Source organism: Panthera leo, chromosome C1 (assembly GCF_018350215.1).
Source record: "Panthera leo isolate Ple1 chromosome C1, P.leo_Ple1_pat1.1, whole genome shotgun sequence".
NCBI lineage: Eukaryota > Metazoa > Chordata > Mammalia > Carnivora > Felidae > Panthera > Panthera leo.
The window spans coordinates 77,651,947-77,672,767 of record NC_056686.1 but is presented as its reverse complement, the minus strand read 5'-3'; the positions used below and the strand labels follow the sequence as shown (position 1 = coordinate 77,672,767).

Sequence of the window (20,821 nt, the reverse complement as noted above, 5' to 3'; positions counted from 1 at the left end):
GATAATTGTTCAAAATTTGATATTCAATTTTACTTTATAAAAACCTGTCGTTTATTTTCCAAAACAAATATAAGGTCTTTCTAACAAAATCTGAGTCAAATAAAGACTTTTCTTAATCTTATTACTGTGAGTTGCTAGATCATCTTTTCTTCTAAATAAGGCGACCTCCTGTTTTTAGATACTCCCCAAATACACATGACATGGCAAAATAATGAAAGTGAAGCTTCTACTGTATTGACACTTTAAAACAAAGCTCAACAAAGCAGACAACACAAAGTATTAATACTTTTATACTTAAAATGATTTAAAAATAATACATACCCAACATTAGTTTTCTCTGGAAAGTCCAAAGTTCCTCCATATATAAAATGCATCATAACATTCATTTCTACATGGTTTATACTGAAATATAAAAGAAAACCAAATTCAAATCCAGAAATAATTAAAGTGTAACTGATACCAACAATACACTCTATTTTCTCATAAAATTTTAGCTAAGATAAAGTTTTAATCTCACTTTTATCTGAAGAATATGTTCTTCAAATAACATCCATGCAGTTATTCCATTAATTTAAAATGAAGTATAACTACAGTTATAGATTTTTATATGTTATAAAATATTATTGGTATGTTAGCAAATCACTAATTATTTGTTGAGCATCTTCTTTAATGAACTTTTAGAGTTAGAAGGGATCTGAGAGGTCCCAGTCCAACCTCTGGCTCATTAGGAAATCCTCTCCTCAGCATCACTGACAAATGGCCTCTGGTCTTCTTAAAGCCTCTGATGAACAACTCTATTCACTAAAAAGATTCTTGTTATGCTGCACAGATTTCTTAATTTGTAATACCTATCCAGCACCTCTAGCTTGGCCAACATCCTTATTACAGATGAAAAGAAAAGATATGACTTAAAGAAGTAGTCTGGAGTGGTAACTTTTACGTCCTACTGACTACTAGATCTCAAACTGAGTTCATGGCCTCCTTCCTCTTTCCTACCTCTCCCAGCACCCCAGATTCAGTCTTTATTTATTTATTTTTTTGCTGTTCCTATTTTGTTCATAGCACTGTTACAGGGCTTCTTGCATCTGGTTCATGGACAATAACCACTTATCAATGGTCCAGAGGAACCCAAGATGAGAGGTAATGTAATTTCTTTTTTCCTTTCTTCTCTGCTGAACGAGTCTGAAGATGTGATTGGGAAAAAGTGCATCTGCTATCCAATTTCAGACTTTATTTCAGGTGGGTAGTCATAGAGGAGACACAGTAAGCAAGTCAACTTTGGCTCTTACCTTAATACATGTTTTACTACTTGAAGTGTTTTTATCAATAACAAAGAAAATGTTTTCTTACTTAATCTACTGACTCTTTCATATTATTTTGAACCCCGCCCAAAAATCTCAGCATCTAGATTATCATCTAGATACCTAAATTTTTTTTCTTAATTTTTTCAATGTTTATTTATTTTTGACAGAAAGAGAAAGAGACAGAATGAGTTGGGGAGGGGCAGAGAGAGAGGGAGACACAGAATCTGAAGCAGGCTCCAGGCTCTGAGCTGTCAGCACAGAGCCCGACACAGGGCTCCAACTCACAGACTGCGAGATCATAACCTGAGCCGAAGTCAGACGCTCGACCGACTTGAGCCACCCAGGCACCCCTAGATACCTAAATTAGAGCATGAGATTCATCTTAATCCTCTCCCTCATTATATCTCATCACTTATAGCTTCAAAAATTTCTGGAAGTTAGCCTCTGCTGTCTGTTTCTCCTCTGACTGCTCTGGGAGAGGTGAAATTTTTTCTCTTATCTGTACTATGACTGTATCTTCTCTCTCATGTAAGTTTCCTACCTGAAATAATCTCTTTGCATCCCATTTCTCACACTGCTATTAGAGTGAAAACCCTTCAACAATTCTCTATTGCCCATAGGAAAAAAGTTCAAATTCCTTAGACTGGTGTATAGTGTTCTTTATCATCTGACCTCTAGTTCCCCCTCTCTAGCAGCTGTTCCAAGATAAATGAACTACTCATTTCCTGCACCTGAACTACTTATAATTCCTTATACATCTATGCCTTAGTACATCCATATACTCTGTTTAAAATATTCTCCCTCTCTACTTACTTCATCTTTCAGAAACCAGACACGTGGCTCTTTATCTCTGATTGTTTCCTTAATGTTTCCAAGGGAAAAAAAAAAATCACTGAATGGTAAACATAGTAATAACTAACATTTATTGAGCACTTATGAACCAGTCACTGAGCTAATAAGCATTTTGAGTGCCACTGGCTCATTTAATAATCGTAACAACTCAATAGGAGATACTATTATTAGTCTTGTTTTATAAATGAAAAACTGAAATCAAGTAACTTGCCCAAGGCCAAATGGCTAGTGATACACTATCATTTAAATCTAGGCCTATTGACTCCAAAGTATGGGCTCTTAAGCAGTACACTATACTATACACTTCCATCATCACATTTATCAGACTGACTTGTGATATCTTTATTTACACATTTGTTTCTCCTTCTAGACTGAGTCCTGCTAGGGCAGGCTGTATCTTATTTATCCTTGTAGTTCTAGTAGCAACCGAATGTCAGCATTGATTCGGTACCCCCAGGATGAGAAGAATTTTCTTCCCCCACACAATATTGGAGCTCTGCAGTGGAAATCAGGGTGGGAACAGTGCTGATATTGTTAAGCTAGCTTAATAATATTATACAATCTTAAGATATTACAGTATCTAATCTGCTAAAAGCAAGAAAGAAGGAAAGAGAGAAGAAAAGAAATAGAGTTCCACAGGGTAGGACTCAGGTGTTTGATTCTATGGTCTTATATAACATATGCTCAAGACATGTTTGAAGAATGTTTAATGAATGGCTTACTTGGGCACTTACAGCATTGCCTTCAGAGGAATACTAAGTTGAAAATATGTAAGTATTTTTTAATAAATTTAATTAATTTAAATATGTATTAATTAGTTTAATACATATTTACTGGCCCCCCCCACTATGGCTGAGTACTGGTTTATGCTGGTTCAAAAACTCCACATCTTTAATACTTAGGAAAAAAAGTCAAATCTCTTCTAATTTACATACTATGGATATGGCAAGATTTAATCTCAGAATAATCATGCCACATTATCTGCAGTCTGCTAATCTAAAACACTAGTGTAATTACTAGAATATATACTATCCCATGCACTTTCCATCAAAATTTCAAGAGCTATTCTTCTTACTGTTAATGAGGATTGGTCATTTATGGTTAAATAATAGTTTCTTTCCAGACCTGACTTTTCAAGCAAAAGATAATAATGACTAAAGAAAAACAATAGTTTTATTAAACTAGATAGGAACATCCAGACATTTGGGCCTATATATCAATATATGGTTATAAAAACAGCAAGAAAACATTTTCCCTCAGTTTTACAGATGTTTTACTAAACTGTATTTTCATCACAGTGTCGTAACTCGTTTGTATTTTTACTAGAAGTATTTATAAAAACATGATCAAATGACCTAGAAAAACAACAAATCACTTCAATAGCCCACAGTTTATTTTATTTTATTTTTTTTTAAATTTTTTTTTTTTTCAACGTTTTTTTTTTATTTATTTTTGGGACAGAGAGAGACAGAGCATGAACGGGGGAGGGGCAGAGAGAGAGGGAGACACAGAATCGGAAACAGGCTCCAGACTCCGAGCCATCGGCCCAGAGCCTGACGCGGGGCTCGAACTCACAGACCGCGAGATCATGACCTGGCTGAAGTCGGAGGCTTAACCGACTGCGCCACCCAGGCGCCCCCAATAGCCCACAGTTTAAATGGAAAGACTGAAAGCACTATCCCCATTTAAATGTAATCAGAATAGGGGTGCCTGGGTGGCTCAGTCAGTTAGGTGTATGACTTCGGCTCAGGTCATGATCTCACGGTTCATGGGTTCGACCCCCGCATCGGGCTCTGTGCTGACAGCTTAGAGCCTGGAGCCTGCTTCGAATTCTGTGTCTCCCTCTCTCTCTGCTCCTCCCCCCTGCTCATGCTCTGTCTCTCTCTCTCTCCTTCAAAAATAAATAAAACCATTAAAAAAAATTTTTTTTAAACAAATAAATGTAATCAGAAAAGCTTTTAGGAGATGAAAACATTACATATATTTAGGGAAGAAAGACCTATGAGAGGACAGAGCTCTAAGATCAGAGAATAAACATACATCTAGTCTACTAAAATCTCTGTGCTTTATGTGTGCTTCCTAAAGTTTCAGGGTCCTGTGTCTGTGGGCTAAGGTAACATAGGGACTCATTCATTCGTTCGTTCATTCACATTCAATTATTTATTGAATAATAGGCTCTATTCTAGACCTCGAAGATACAAGAAGCTTTCATTGTAGAGGGAGGCCATGGACAGTAAATATGTAAACAAATATATATAAAAAAGGTACTTTTAATAGTGAAAAGTGCCATGAAAACAACATAACAAGATAATATAAAAGAGGGTAACTGGAGAGTTGGGCTGTAGTTAATTTAGGTGGGATGGTCTGGAAAAACCCAGGAGCCAGATCATACAGGGTCTTATAGGTTGGCGGTAAAGATTTCAGTTTCATTCTCACTGTGATGAGATGGCATTGAGCAATTTTAGTCAGAAGAGAAATACAAATATCTAATTTATATTTCGAAAGATCATTCTGAAAATTTAGTGTAATCCCAGGAATCTCCCAAGGGAGATGAGAAAATCCAGATTTATGTTCTAAATCCCCAAGCCACCAATGGAAGACTTCTGTTTATATAAAAATTGAAATGTGTGCAGTTATATAAATACTGGCTGTGGTTCAATGTCCAGTATAGGATGTTGAGAATTTCCACCTTTGTCCATGAAAACTGGACAACTTCCTACCACCTCCCAATACTGGGGCACAGGTAGAACTAGGATTACAGGACTCTACTATTCCTACCTCCATTTACTGAAGGCTATCCCTTTTGAAAAATATTATATGCATTATAGGTCTATGAGTTACCACCTCACTAAAAACACTGTAATTCTTTTCTGTGAGGACAGACAGGATTTCGTTCTAATCTACTGCAGGAAACATCCTGCAGACATACAACAGTGGCACAGTTCCAAAAAAGGCTGCTGATCAAGCAAAAGCAGGCACTGCTGTCCTGGTATTGGTAATGGACCTTGCTTGAACCCATTTCTCTCTAGAAAATGAGAACAATCTAATCTAGGGAAAAAAGAAAAGACAAATATTAATAAGCACTATATATTACATACCAAGCACTATATCTCATTTAATCCTTTCAACAACTTTAGGAAACTCAGGGAAGATACACAATGACCCTAAAGTCATGTAGCAAGTTAGGACTGGATACTGGACTACCTATAATGACACCGACGTCCATATCTTTTTACTGTACTATATTACCCACACAAACATCTACTCAAGTACACAATACAAGCTAATGTGAATGTGAAAAAAGAATTTGTTTTGTAGATTGTTATAATATAAAAAAAAAATTTAAGGTGCAGTTTTTTAAAAAGCAAAATTTCTAAATCCTTTTTAGCCTCAATTTTCTTAAATTCCCTTTAGCCTTCCTATAGCTTTATATCCTATGATACTAATACCATTGTAGGTGGTAATTTGACACAGTCAATTTGATACGTGGTACAAGAGGGAAAAGCAAAAAATATTGTGTGATGATAATAAAGGATATGGATAAAACCCAGTATCTGTCAGGAGAAACTTTCTTCCTTCATTTTAGTATTAGAAAACCTTGCTTTACCAAACAAAACAGTTGAGCCAAAAAGAAATGTATCCTTATTTCCAATGTGAGATTTCCAGCAGTAAGCCACCACTGCTGACCTAGTAGCTATAGGAAAGATGAACCAGTGAGAAACAGAGCCTTGCTTACCACAACCGAAGAGAGAGGAAAATACTATAAGGGGAGTGAGCCTGATCATTGCTGTCACTACTACAACATACTTTTATTTCAATGACATTTTTTTTAGTATAGTTGACACACAACGTTACTTAAGTTTCAAGAATACAGCACGGTGATTCAACCACTCTGTATGTTATGCTATGCTCACCTCAAGTGTAGCTACCATCTGTCACCATGCAACACTATTACAATACCATTGACTATATTCGCTATGCTGTACCTTTTATTCCTGTGGCTTATTCTTTCTACAACTGGAAGCCTATATCTCCCACTCTCTTTCACCCATTTTGCCCACACCCACACCCTCCCCCTCTGTCAGTCATTAGTTCTCTGTATTTATGGGTCTGTTTCTGCCTTTTGTTTGTTTATTCATTTGTTCTGCTTTTTAGATTTCACATATAAGTGAAATCATATGATATCTGTCTCTGCCTACCATTCATCAACTTTAGTAGCTTGCTCAAGGGAAAGCCAAACAGAACTCTAAAACAAGTTTGGCTACTTCTATTTGGCTTTCCCTTGAGCAAGCTACTAAAGTTGGTCAGTGGTAGTCAGGCCATATTATAACAGGAGATATTCATCCATCACATCCATCATAATAAAGGATGGAAAATTATAGGTTAAGAGAGTAGAGACCAGCAGTTGATGCTACTACTTCCTTCTTGCCTACTAACCTCTAAATAAACTGCATCTTTAAAAGCCTGTGTGGGGGCGCCTGGGTGGCGCAGTCGGTTGAGCGTCCGACTTCAGCCAGGTCACGATCTCGCGGTCCGTGAGTTCGAGCCCCGCGTCAGGCTCTGGGCTGATGGCTCGGAGCCTGGAGCCTGTTTCCGATTCTGTGTCTCCCTCTCTCTCTGCCCCTCCCCCGTTCATGCTCTGTCTCTCTCTGTCCAAAAATAAATAAAAAACGTTGAAAAAAAATTAAAAAAAAAAAAATAAAAAAAAATAAAAGCCTGTGTGTTTTGAATGTTTAATCTGATCACTCATGAGGGCTGATTAAGGACTCCCTTTATTCCTATAGCTAAACTCAGAGGTCATCTTAAACAATATAAAAGAGATAAAAGTAAAGCAGTTCTGGTTGAAGGGGCAGCCCTTCCTATATAGTTTTCCCCTCAGATCCCAATCCCATGCCATGTGTTTCCTAACATACTACCAAGAACTTTAGGGTTCTATGGGATAAAATTTGAAAATCAAGGATTTAAACAGTGGAGGAGACAAGTATGCACTAGCTCAAGAATACATGCCAACAGGAAACTTTTAAACTCTTTAGTGACTGTGGTGGAATCGACACTGAAGTACTTATCAAATTATATTCAGCATAAGCACTTATTTATCAGGTGACTCCAGGAAGACATTTAACTTAACTGATCTTGTTTTTACTCATCTGCAATATATGAATACACCTGCTCTCTCAAAGAGTGATTCTAAAAATCAAAGTGCATAGTAAATGTGGAAGAAGCCTAGAAAAAACATGGCATTACTATTACTCCTGAGGACAAAATCTATTTGGAGAAAGGAAGAAAGAAATAGCTACCTAATAGACATCAGATAGTAAAAACTGTCACTAAACCTACAAGGAACTAAGATTTCTTCTAGGAAAAAATCAGACATGTGCTTTCTGTAAATTACTTTCCCTTGCTGTAGAATGAGATCCCATAATCACACTCTTCTTTTGACTTTTTTCTCACTACACAGAATCACGTGATTTTTTAATGACTGTCAGAAGTTGCATTTTGAGTCAAACTAGTGTTCTCTCTCCATTTAAATTTCTGTTGAATTCATTTCTAAGGAGAGTGGATTGACAGTTTTTTAAAATGATGTCTAAAACATCTAAAATTTTCCAAAATTACACCAATATAATTATCCCTAGGATTGGCACACTTAGAAAGATTCTAGCCTCTACTAGCACTATTTATTCAGCAGATATTTTAAATTCATCATAAAGGAAGAGATCTTATCAGTAGGATACATATACTTTTCAGACTGTTTTCAATAGTGATAACAGAATGTCACCAACTGCTCTATCTATACATCCCTTTTACCCAGGATAATAAACTCTTTAGCTTGGCATATAAAATCCATTTTTTATAGAGTGAAAAATTACAAAATGACAGGCATTTGGAGATTTGTTCTACTTAGTAAGAGAACCAGATGATTATAACCAAGAAGAACAAAAATTATAGGTCAGGGTGACAAATAAATGGTTAAGAATTTATCAGTAATTTCCATGCATCCATTTTCATGGAATTGCCACTATCACTATTCCGTACCCAAGATTCTGGCCAAGATGCAGGGCTGAGAGGTTCCCTCAGAACTCCCAGGCATTTTTCCTGATGAGAAAGCCCTTCCCCATACTGTACACTACAGAATCTCACAGTGATTATCTGTGACCAAAAAAGGGTCCTTCTTGGGGCACCTGGGTGGCTTAGTCGGTTAAGTGTCTGACTTCAGCTCAGGTCATGATCTCACAGTTTGTGGGTTAGAGCCCCATATTGGGCTCTGTGCTGACAGCTCATAGCCTGGAGCCTGCTTTGGATTCTATGTCTCCCTCTCTCTGCTGCTTCCCCACACACGCTCTGTCTTTCTCTCTCTCAAAAATGAATAAACACTAAAAAAACAAAGGGTCCTTTTTATCATTTAAGGTACTAGTTTATCTCTTAATAACTATCTTAGCAGTTTATATAAACTGCCACAAATTGTGTAGATACACCATTGCCTCATAAGTCAATGAAATCCACACCTATCCAAATTATTCTTTAAAAGATAAAAAAGAAACTACCTTTTACATACTGAATATTTGTGTTTCCCCACGCACCCAAATTTATATACTGAGGCCTAACTCCACAATGTGGCTATATTTGGAGATGGGGCTTATAAGGAATTGAGGTTAAGTTAGATAATAAGATGGGGCCCTGCCCTGAGGTGCTAAAATAGAAGAAACCAGAGAGCTCTCTCTGTCTCTCTCCCTCTACCTTCTTTTCACCTCCCCTTGCCCCCATGCACTAAGGGAAGGCCATTAAGCACACACAGAGAATAAGCTGTCTGCAACCCAAGGTAAGAGCTCTCATAAGACAAACCTTGCTGGTACTCTGATCTTGCCAAATTCTGAGAAAATAAATTTCTGTTGTTTAAGCCACTCAGTAGTGATATTTTATTTTAACAGTCTGGGAAGACTAACATGCTACCTCTATTACTAAATGTTCCCTACTATCTCTCATTTTCAGAAGATGTACTTCATTGAATCCCACAACATGAGAAACATTTCAATGAATATATGGAGAAAACAGATTCATTAGAAGTGTTTTGTATGAAGTATTATTTGCAGTCAAGCTGCCTTGTAAAAATTATGCTTACCCTTGAAGAGTAATACACTTTTGGGAGCTTTCAGCCCAGCAGCCACTCAGCATTGCAGCAAAATAACTGGATCTGGCACTTAAAATGGCTCTAAAGGAAAAGGAGAAAAACACAGGTAGACATTTATGTACTATGCAAAATGTAATTTTTAATGAAATTCTTCATCTTTACCTCTTAAAACATGATAACAAGCTATTTGCCTTGATTGTATTCACTGGAAGAATTATAACCATCATAAAAATTACAAACCTATATTTATACTTAAATATTTTGATTAGTTAATTAGAACATTAATTCCAATGTCCTTTTTACCTTTTTTATTTTTTCCCTTGAAAACTCTTTAACTTTATAATAACAGTTGAAACTATTTCCATGAATAAGAGAGTAATAAATAATTTACAAATGGATAAAGAAAAGATGTTATTTAACATTTTGAGGGAATATCAATTAAAAAGGCACTAGAACTATAAAGGTCCTGAATTCAAGTTCAGAACTCACTTTATTATGCTAAAGAACAGCTATATCTTAGCTATGAGAAATAACAGGGAAGATATTTTCTTCTGAATTTCCATTCTATCTTTTCACAGAAAATGTCAATGTATTATTCATTCTTTAATTTGACAAATATCTATTGACTAGATATTTTTGTGCTATTTTGTGCTAGGCAATATACTAAGTGCTAGGAATACAGCAATAAATGAGATACAGAGAACAATATTATATTCTAGTGGAGAATGAGATGGAAGAGTGGAGGGGACAAGAAGAAAAATATACTTCTGGCAATGACTTACTAGGGTGTCTCAGAGCAACACTCCTGAAAATAGCTAAGAAAAAAGGGAGACACATATAGATATAGACATGCACATAGATTTTTTTTAAGACAGCAGGAATGATTTGAAGGCCTCAGAAAGATACCATGGTCACAGATTTTGAGATAAGTTATAAGAAAGAAGACAAAAGAGCTGACTTAAGTATTTTAGGAAACTTTTTCCATTGAGGTGATTGCCAAATGAAAGCCAAAAAAAAAAAAAATGATTGAGAGGTAAGAAGCTGAGTATAGCTTTTGGCAATCTTTATAAGCTTGGAGGCATACAAACTGAAATTCGGGTCAATCAAAGAGGGGAGGCTTTGGTGGAGATCTCAAAATTTCAGTTGGATTCTGAAGGGCTATACCCTAAATGAAGAATGAACAGGAAATAGAAAAGCCCTTTTTAGCACTGAAGTCCCACTTTGAATCCGCTCAATCCCTAACTGGATTAAAGTGATCTGCATCTAGCCTAACATCTGGACAGAAGCAGAAGGAAATTCAGTCTTCGTTAAAATAACATCACCCAGAGTGTCAAATTATTTCTATAAATATTCGATAACATTTCTAGTAATCATCCAAAGATAATCAGGTGTAATAGTGAACAACTAGAAAATGAAGGAAAGGACTTCATTTACACTAGTATCAAAAGAGGTCAAATAAATAGGGAAAAAAATGTAACAAAAGAGTGCAAAACCTCCACATTAAAAGCTATAAAACACTGCTGAAATAAATTTTAAAAGACCTAAGAGAGGGCTAAACTTTGCTCATAATTTGAAGATCCAAAATTGTTAACACGTTCATTTTGCCTAAATTAATTTCATTTCAACACAATCTCAATCAAGTTTTTTAAGTGGCAACTGATAAGTTGATTTAAAAGGTATATGGAAAAACAAAGGAACTACAATAGCCAAATAAGCATCAGAAAGGAGAAAAAAAGTTGGAAGACATGATTTTCAGACTTACTATAAAGTGACAGTAATCAAGATAATATGGTATTTATGTAGGGACAGACACACAGATTATGGAACAGAGCTGAAAATCCAAAAACCGACCACACACATATGGCCAACTGCTTTTCAACAAAGTTGTTAAGGTAACTTGATGGGGGGAAAGACAGTGTTATCAACAAAAGGTACTGGAAGTGGAGATTTGAAGGGAAAGAAATGAACCTTGACAATTAACCTCACACCATACACAAAAATCTACTCAAAATGAACCAAAACCTAAATATAAAAGCTAATGCTATAAAATCTCTAGAAGAAAAAAGATGAAAATCTTTGCAACTCTGGGGTAGGCAAAGATTTCTTAGGGCAATAAAAAGCATGAACCAGTTTGTTAAAAAAACATAAAAATTTTAGGGGCGCCTGGGTGGCTCAGTTGGTTGAGTGTCCGACTTCAGCTCAGGTCATGATCTCATAGTTCATGGGTTCGAGCCCCGTGTCAGGCTCTGTGCTGACTCAGAGCCTGGAGGCTGCTTCAGATTCTGTGTCTCCTCTCTCTGGCCCTCCCTGCTCATGCTCTGTCTCACTCTGTCTCTCAAAAATAAATAAATGTAGAATTTAAAAAAAAGTTTTTTTAACATAAAAATTTTAAATTTAACAAAATTAAAAACTTTAGTCCTTTAAAAATCATTTGTAGGAAAATGGAAAGATAAGCAAAATATTCAGAGAAAATACCTGTAAAACATATATCTACCAAATAACTTGAATCCAGAGTGTGTAGAGAACTATCACAACTAAATACAAGCACATAAATAATCCAGGTAAAAAATGGGCATACACAAAAAATTGATCAGATAATATATTGACAGAAACGATCTTCCTTCAAAAAACAAGTTTATGCTCAGTTGTATAGCAAGATAGCACATCAAGTTTTGAGCATTAGATTAGGACTGAAAAAGCTATGGTCAGAACAGGACATGATTCCTGTTAAGGGGGGAAAAGATACATATCTGTTTCTCAATAGTTTACTTATATTAAAATTTGTGCCAAATCAGTTCCTTTAAGGGGCGCCTGGGTGGCTCAGTCGGCTAAGCGTCCAACTTCGGCTCAGGTCATGATCTCGCAGTTCGTGGGTTTGAGCCCTGCATCAGGCTCTGTGCTGATGGCTCAGAGCCTGTAGCCTGCTTCAGATTCTGTGTCTCCCTCTCTCCCTGCCCCTTCCCCACTCATCTCTCTCTCTGTCTCTCAAAAATGAATAAATGTTTAAAAAAAAGTTTTTTTTAAAAAATGGGCAAAAGATGACCAGAAAAATCACAAGATATGCAAATGGCCAATAAGCTTATGAAATGATAATCAACATTACTATGTAGATTAGGGGAATGCAAATAAAAACTACAGTGTGATACCACTACACATCTACTAGAGTGGCAAAAATTAAAAAGACTGACAAAATGTCAACTGGTGGTGAAGATGCAGAACAACTAGAACACTTCCTAGCATGCAGTAAAATGGCACCACCTCTTTGAAGAAATGTTTGTCAATTTCACAAAAAGCTAACACTCACTTACCATAAACCTAGAAATTATCCCTAGGAATTTACCCAAGAGAAATGAAAATATATATTTACACAAAGACTTGCACAGAAAATCCACCTTTCTTAGTAAAAGCTAAATGCGAGAAACCAATATATCTAAAAACAGGAGAAAGAACTAATGTGGCATATCCAAAAATACTGCAAAACTTTTCACCAGTAAAAACTGAATAAAATACTGATATGTATAATATTCAAATATAAAGCTCAAAAACATTATACCAAACAAATGAAACCGGACATAGTATGTCTAAGTTCATTTACATGAAATTCTAAGACAGGTAAAATAACCTATGATTAAAACACACAAAAATAGGAAAAGAACCCAATTTAAAAATGAGCAAAAGATATGAACACACATGCACCAAAGAAGATATACATGTGGCAAATAAGCATATGAAACTTAATTTGTGGAGCTAGGGAGAGGGGAGGTAAACGGACATGGGAGAACTTTCAGGTGATGAAAATTCTCTATCTTGATTGCAGAAGTTCCACAGGTTTATACATTAGTAACAACCCATCAGGACTTCCAGGTAGATGGCAATGTGCTAGGTTTCAATGTCTACCTCATCCCATGGATACAGCTAGGTAATACCCACGTCAGTATAATATCTCAGAAATGATACAAAGACTGGCAGAACAGTCTCTCCACAGCTAAAAGTAGAGAAGAGGCCACGTTGAAAGGGTAGGAATGGCAGAGATGCTGTCAGGAGCCAAACAGATCAGTGGGATTGTGTGTGGTGGGAGGGGCACCACCAGTGCAGAGAGGGGCAGACCCCCTAACCACACACCCAGGTAAGGAGGAACCTGCACAGGGAAGCCAATCCCCACAAAATTTGGCTTTAAATATCAGAAGGGCCTAATCATCAGTGGGACTTAACACCTGGAACTCTAAAAATTAGCCTTAGCTCTGCAAGAGCCAGGAACACAGAATCCCTGCCCTTAAGAGAAAGCACAACAAACAGCCCTGCTGAGATATAGCATAGAAGCACCAGTTTCAAAGACACCTGGGGTATATAGGTGGAGATTTATTTACTAAGCTCAGAGTATATGCTGGAGGGGCAGTGATAATTGGGAGACTTCTCCAAGAACAAAAGAGCCGGTAGGCGCCATTATCCTCCCCCACCCCCTAGCATACATACATGGACACCTGTGAGAACCAGTGAAACATGTACACTCTCCACCTAGCTTTGAATAGTATGTCCCACCCCCCAAATTCTCCTGGGGACCCATCTCCTTCATCCCAGCCTGCATAGGTGTTTTCCTGGGCAGCTGCAGGTCCCCTCCTGCAGTACAGTAGCTCAGACCTTCCTGACAAAGAGCATCTCACCTCCATGTTCTCCTGCGAACATGCCCTCTCCAATACGCCCTTGACAGGAGATCATCCAAAGCAGTGCCACAGGCATGGCAATGTGCAAGCACCCCTATAAGGGGCCAGCACCACTCCAAAACGCCTCCTGCCATCAGTGAGAGAGGAAAATAACTACACATACTGGTCTAACTCCAGCCCCACAAGTGGGCTAGGGGCAGATACTGGGTCTGAGAATGTGACCTAATAACCGAAAAAAAGCTTCTCAGGGGACAACAGAGGGAAAGGGCCCTACAGTTCCATGCTACTGCATCTCTGGCAAATGCCTGGTCTGACTCAGTTAAGCCCAAGGTGGCCCCAGACTGGCCCACTAAGAACACAGGGAGCAACGCCTACCCATGACAGGTAAAGAGAGCCAAATGGACTGAGGCAAAAGTGGCTCAGCAACAACAGTAGGTCACATGAACACATATAGGAGACACCACTGAAGTACGAGGTTCTGATGAATAGGGCACCGCAAAGCAGAGCACTATAGAATCTCTTCTTCATAAGGGCACTACTTTCAAGACCATGAGATGTAGATGACTTTCCTACTACACATACACAGAGAGAGTTAGAAAAAATGAAGAGAAAGAGGAGTATGTCCCAAATGAAAGAACAAGACAAAATTACAAGAGATGTAAATAAAATGGAGAATTTTAAGTAATGGTCATAAAGATACTTACTGGACTTGAGAAAAGAGTGGAGGACCTCTCAACAAAGAGATAGGAAACATAAAAGAACCAATCACAGATGAAGAACACAATTACTAAAAGTAAAAATACATTAAAGAGAATAAATTGTAGACTAGAAGAAGCAGAAAGGATTGAGACCTGGAGGATAGAGTAATGGAAAGCAATCAACCTGAACAGGGGAGAGAAAAAAGAATTAAAAATAGACTTAGGGAACTCAGCAACACCATCAAGCACAATAACATTCACATAACAGGGACACAGGAAGAAGAGAGAGAAAAGGGGAGAGAAAAGAGAGAGAAAATTTATTTGAACAAATAATAGCTGAAAACTTCCCAAACCTGGGGAAGCAAACAGAAATCCAGATCCAGGAGACACAGAGTGCCACCAACAAAATCAACCCAAAGAAGTCCATACCAAGACACATAGCAATTAAAATGGAAAAAAGTAATGATAAAGAGAAAAATTTTAAAGTAGCAAGAAAAAAAAAGAAAAGAAAAGAAAAGAAAAGAAAAGTTACATACAAAGGAAATCCCATAAAGCTATGAGCAAACTTTTCAGCAGAAATTTTCCAGGACAGAAGGGAGTAGCATGACATATTCAAACTGCTGAAAGAAAAAAACCCTGCAGCCAAGAACTCTATCCAGCAAGGCTATCATTCAGAATTGAAGGAGAGATAAAGAGGTTGCCAGACAAACAAAAGTTAAAGGAATTCATCACCACTAAACTAGCCATACAAGAAATGTTAAAAGGAATTTTTGAAATGAAAGGAAAGACCATAAGTATGACTAAGAAAAGCAGGAAGCAGAAAAGCAGTGAAATAAAGTACATATATAAATATTGGTCAAGGGATTCACAAAATAAAAGGATATAAAGTATGACACTTATATACCTAAAACGTGGGGGGAAGGGTGGCAGGGAGAGAATGCATTCGAACTTAAAGCGATCATCAACTTAATACAGACTGCTATATGCAAAAGATGTTACATATAAACTTAACGACAACCATAAATCAAAACTAGTAACAGATATGCAAAAAAATAAAGAGAAAGGAATCCAATTATATCACTAAAGATAGCCAGCAAACCATGAGAGAAGAGAGTAAGAAAGGAACAGAGAAGAAATACAAAAACAACCGTAACAAGTAACAAAATGGCAGTAAGTCCATACATATCAATAGTTACTTTAATGTAAATGGACTAAATGTTCCAATAAAAAGACATAGGGTGATGGAATGGATAAAAAAGCAAGACCCATCTATATGCTGCCTACAAGAGACTCATTTCATACTAAAGACACATGCAGATTGAAAGTGAAGAAACATCATGCAAATGGAAGTGAAAAGAAAGCCAAGGGAGCAATATTTATATTGGACAAAATAAACTTTAAAACAAAGACTATAACAAGAGACAGAGAAGGACACCATATAATCATAAAGGGAACAATCCAACAAGAAGATGTAGCAACTGTACATGTTAATGCACCCAACACTGAGGCACCCAAATACAAAAAGCAGTTAATAACAAACATAATGGAAGTAATTGACAGTAATACAACAATACTAGGGGATTTTAACACCGATTTACATCAGTAGATCATCCAAACAGAAAATCATTTAAGTAAACAGTGGCTTTAAATGACACATTGGAGGAGATGGATCTAACAAATATATTTAGAATATTCCATCATAAAGTATCAGAACACACATTCTTTTCAAGTGCACATGGAGTATTCATGTATGGATCAGCATTAATATACAGATCACATTAGGTCACAAAACAAGTCTCAACAAATTCAAAAAGATGGAAATTAAGCCATAGAGCTTTTCTGACCACAACGCTATGATATCAGAAATCAACCACAAGAAAAAATCTGGAAAGAACACAAATATATGAAAGTTAAATAAAGTGCTACTTCCAATGAAGGAGTCAACCAAGAAATCAAAGAGGAAATAAAAAAATACATGGAGACAAATGAAAGTAACACAACAGTCCAAAATCTTTGGGATGCAATAAAAACCATTTTAAGAATAAAGTTTATAGTAATATAAGCCTACCTCAAGAAGAAAAATCTCAAATTAACAACCTAACCTTACTCCTTAAGGAGCTAGGAAGAAAAAAACCCTCAAAACCAGTAGCAGGAAAGAAATAATAAAAATTAGAACAGAAATAAACAAAACAGAAACTAAGAACAATAGAACAGATTAATGAAACCAGAAGGTGAATCTTTGAAAAGATCAACAAAATTGGTAAATATTCAACCATTCACAAAAAAAAAAAAAAAAAAAAAAAAAAGGTGGAGAGAGAGGACTCAAATAACATCAGAAATGAAAGAGGAGAAATAGTAACAGACACCACAGAAATACAAAGGATTATAAGAAAATATTTTGAAAAATTATATGCCAACAAATTGAACAATCTATAAGAAATCCATAAATTCCTAGAAATGTATAAATACCCAAAACTGAATCAGATGAAATAGAAAATTTGAACAGGCCAATTACCAGCAATGAAATTAAATCATTAATCAAAAATCTACCAACAAACAGAAATCCAGGACCAGATGATCCTGACTGAAGTCCAAAAAACATTCAAAGAAGAAGAGTTAATACCTATTCTCCTCAAACTATTCCAAAACATAAAAGAGGAAGAGCAGCTTCCAAATTCTTTCTATGAGGCCAGTACTGCCCTTACTCCAAAAGCAGTTAAAAAGCCCGCAAAAAAAGAAAACTACAGGTCCATACCTCTGATGAATTTAGATGCAAAATCACCAACAAAATATTAGCAAACCAGATCCAACATGTATTTTTAAAAAAATCATTCACAATCAAGTGGGATTCATTACTGACATGCAAATATAAGTGTGGTTCAATATTCACAAATCAATCAACATAAAACATCAACACAAGAAAGGTTAAAAACCATACCATCATTCCAAGAGATGCAGAAAAAGCATTTGACAAAGTAAAACATTCATTCATGATAAAAAAAAAACAAAACCCTCAACAAAGTAGGTTTAAAGGGAACATACCTCAAAATAATAAGAGGTATTATTATTTACATAAAAATGTAAAAAACACACAGCTATCATCAAATTCAATGGTGAAAAGCTGAGAGTTTTCCCCTAAGATCAGGAATAAGACAAGAATGTCCATTCTTGTCACTTTTTATTCAACACAGTATTGAAAGTCAGACACAGCAATCAGACATCAAAAAGAAATAAAAGGTATCCATATCAATGAGGATAAGTAAAACTGTCACTATTTGCAGATGACATGATATATATAGCAAACCCTAAAGACTCCAAAAAAACCCTACTAGAATTGGTAAATGAATGCAACAGGGACAGAGGACACATAATCAACATACAGAAATCTGTTGCATTTCTATACACTAGAAGTAGCAGAAAGAGAAATTAATTTACAATTGCACCAAAAATAAGAAGATACCCAGAAATAAACCTAACCAAGGAGGTGAGAGACCTGTACTCTATTACAAAACGTGATACAGAAAATGAAGATGACACGGACAAATAGAAAGATGTTCCATGCTCGTGTATTGGAAGAACAAGTATTGTTAAAAGTCTATACTGCCCAAAGCAATCTGCAGATTTAATGTAATCCTTATCAAAATACCAACATCATTTTTCAGTAAATTCAAATAATCTTAAAATCTGTATGGAACCACAAAATAGCCAAAGCAATTATGAAAAAGAAGAAAACTGGAGGTATCACAATCCAGGGTTTTAAGATATACTCTAAAGCTATTGTAATCAAAACAGTAAGGTAATGACACAAAATAGACACATAGATCAATGGAACAGAACAGAGAGCCTGGAAATAAACCATGATTAACATCTCACATGGATTAATTTTTAACAAAGGAAGTAAGAATATGCAATGGGAAAAAAGTCCCTTCAACAAATGGTATGGGGAAATAGGACAGTTACAAGCAAAAGAATGAAACTGGATCACTTTCTCAGACCATATACAAAAATGAACTTAAAATGGATTAAAGACCTAATGTGAGACCTGAAAACATAAAAACCCTAGAAGACGACACAGGCAATGATTCTGACATTGTCCATAGCTACATTTTTCTAGATATGTCTCCTGACACAAGGTAAACAAAAGCAAAACAAACTACTGGGACTACATCAAGATAAAAAGCTTGAGAAAGCAAAGGAAATAATTGACAAAACTAAAAGACAACCTACAGAATGGGAGAAGATATTTGCAAAAGACATATCCAATAAATAGAATCAAAAATATATAAGGAACGTATACAATTCAACACCAAAAAAGCAAACAATCCAAGTTAAAAATGGGCAGAAGACATAAACAGACATTTCTACAAAGAAGACATACAGACATACATGAAAAGATGCTCAACAGCACTCATCATCAGAGAAATGCAAATCAAAACCACTATGAGATATCACATTATACCTGTCAGAATGGCTAAAGCAAGCAACAACCTCTTTGACCACAGCTGCAGTAACTTATTTGACATGTCTCCAGAGGCAAAAGAAACAAAAGCAAAAATGAACTATTGGGACCTCATCAAAATAAAAATCTTCTGCACAGTGAAGGAAACAATCAGCAAAACTAAAAGGCAGTCTACAGAATGGAAGAAGATATTTGTAAATGACATATCTGATAAATAGTATCCAAAATCTATAAAGAGCTTATCAAATTCAACACCCAAAAAACAAATAATCCATTGAAGAACTGCGCAGAAGACATGAACAGACACTTTTCCAAAGACATCCAGATGGCTAACAGACACACAGAAGATGCTCAGCCTCACTCATCATCAAGGAAATACAATAAAACCACAATGAGATACCACCTCACACCTGTCAGAATGGCTAAAATTAACAACTCAGGAAACAACAGATGTTCGCAAGGATGCAGAGAAAGAGGATCTCTTTTGCACTGCTGGTGAAAATGCAAGCTGGTGCTTGCATTTGGAAATCAGTATGGAGGTTCCTCAAAAAATTAAAAATAGAACTACCCCCTATGACCCAGCAACTGCACTACTAGGTATATATCCAAAGGATACAGAAGTGCTGTCTCAAAGGGGCACAGGCACCCTGTTTATAGCAGTGCTATTGACAACAGACAAAGTATGGAAAGAGCCCAAATGTCCATCAACGGATGAATGGATAAAGAAAATGTGGTGTGTATACACACACACACACACACACACACACACACACACACACACAATGGAATATTACTTGGTGATTAAAAAGAATGAAATCTTGCCACTTGCAACAATGTGAACAGAACTAGATGGTATTATGCTAAGCCAAATAAGTCAGTCAGAGAAAGACAAATATCATATGACATCACTCCTATGTGGAATTTAAGATACAAACAGATGAACATAAGGGAAGGGAAGCAAACATAATATAGAAACAGGAAGGGGGACAAAACTTAAGAGACTCTTAAATACAGAGAACTGAGGGTTGCTGGAGGGGTTTTGGATGGGGGAATGGACTAAATGGGCAAGGGGCACTAAAGAGGACACTTGCTGGGATAAGCACTGGGTGTTATATGTAAGTGATAAATCACTAAATTCTACTCCTGAAATCATTATTACACTATATGTTAACTAACTTGGATGTAAATTAAAAATTAAAATAATAAAATAAAATAAAATAATAAACTCTTAAGGCTTAAAAAAGAAAAAAGTAAAAAAGAGACAAACCAAATAGTGGACTCTTAAATTATAAAGAACAAACACATGTTACGAGAAGGGAAGTGGGGGTAGGGGGAGAGTGAAATAGGTGAGGGGGATTAAAGTACACTTATCAATTATGAGCACTGAGTAATGTATAGAATTACCAAATCACTGTATTGTACATCTGAAACTAATATAACACCATACGATAACTATAGAAGTAATTTTTTAATTAAAAAATTTAAAAAACTCATTAAATTGGACTTTAAACTGTCTGCATTTGATTATATGTGAATTCTAACCTAATAAACTTAACTGTAAAAAAAAAAGAATAAAAATAAAAGCTACTGAATACAGAAAATTACAGGCCAAGATGACTTGTCTAGTAAAGTCAAACATTTAAGGAAGATATAATATCAATCTTATCCAAATAAATTTAAAAAATAAATAAATAGAAAAAAAAGAAGAAATACTTCCTAAC

At 36.1% G+C, this 20,821-nt stretch overlaps 1 protein-coding gene across 5 annotated transcripts in view; it reads right to left on the bottom strand.

Annotated features, from left to right (window-relative positions):
* BTBD8 (BTB domain containing 8) overlaps window positions 1–20,821 on the bottom strand; it is a 116,955-nt gene that overhangs the window by 47,736 nt on the left and 48,398 nt on the right. For all 5 annotated transcript variants that reach the window (XM_042952806.1, XM_042952805.1, XM_042952803.1 and 2 more), the window contains 2 exons: window positions 9,274–9,363; window positions 322–402 (listed from right to left, as the gene is read on the bottom strand). In XM_042952806.1, the coding sequence (XP_042808740.1) occupies window positions 322–402; window positions 9,274–9,363 (171 nt within the window). The remainder of the gene's footprint in view (window positions 1–321; window positions 403–9,273; window positions 9,364–20,821) is intronic.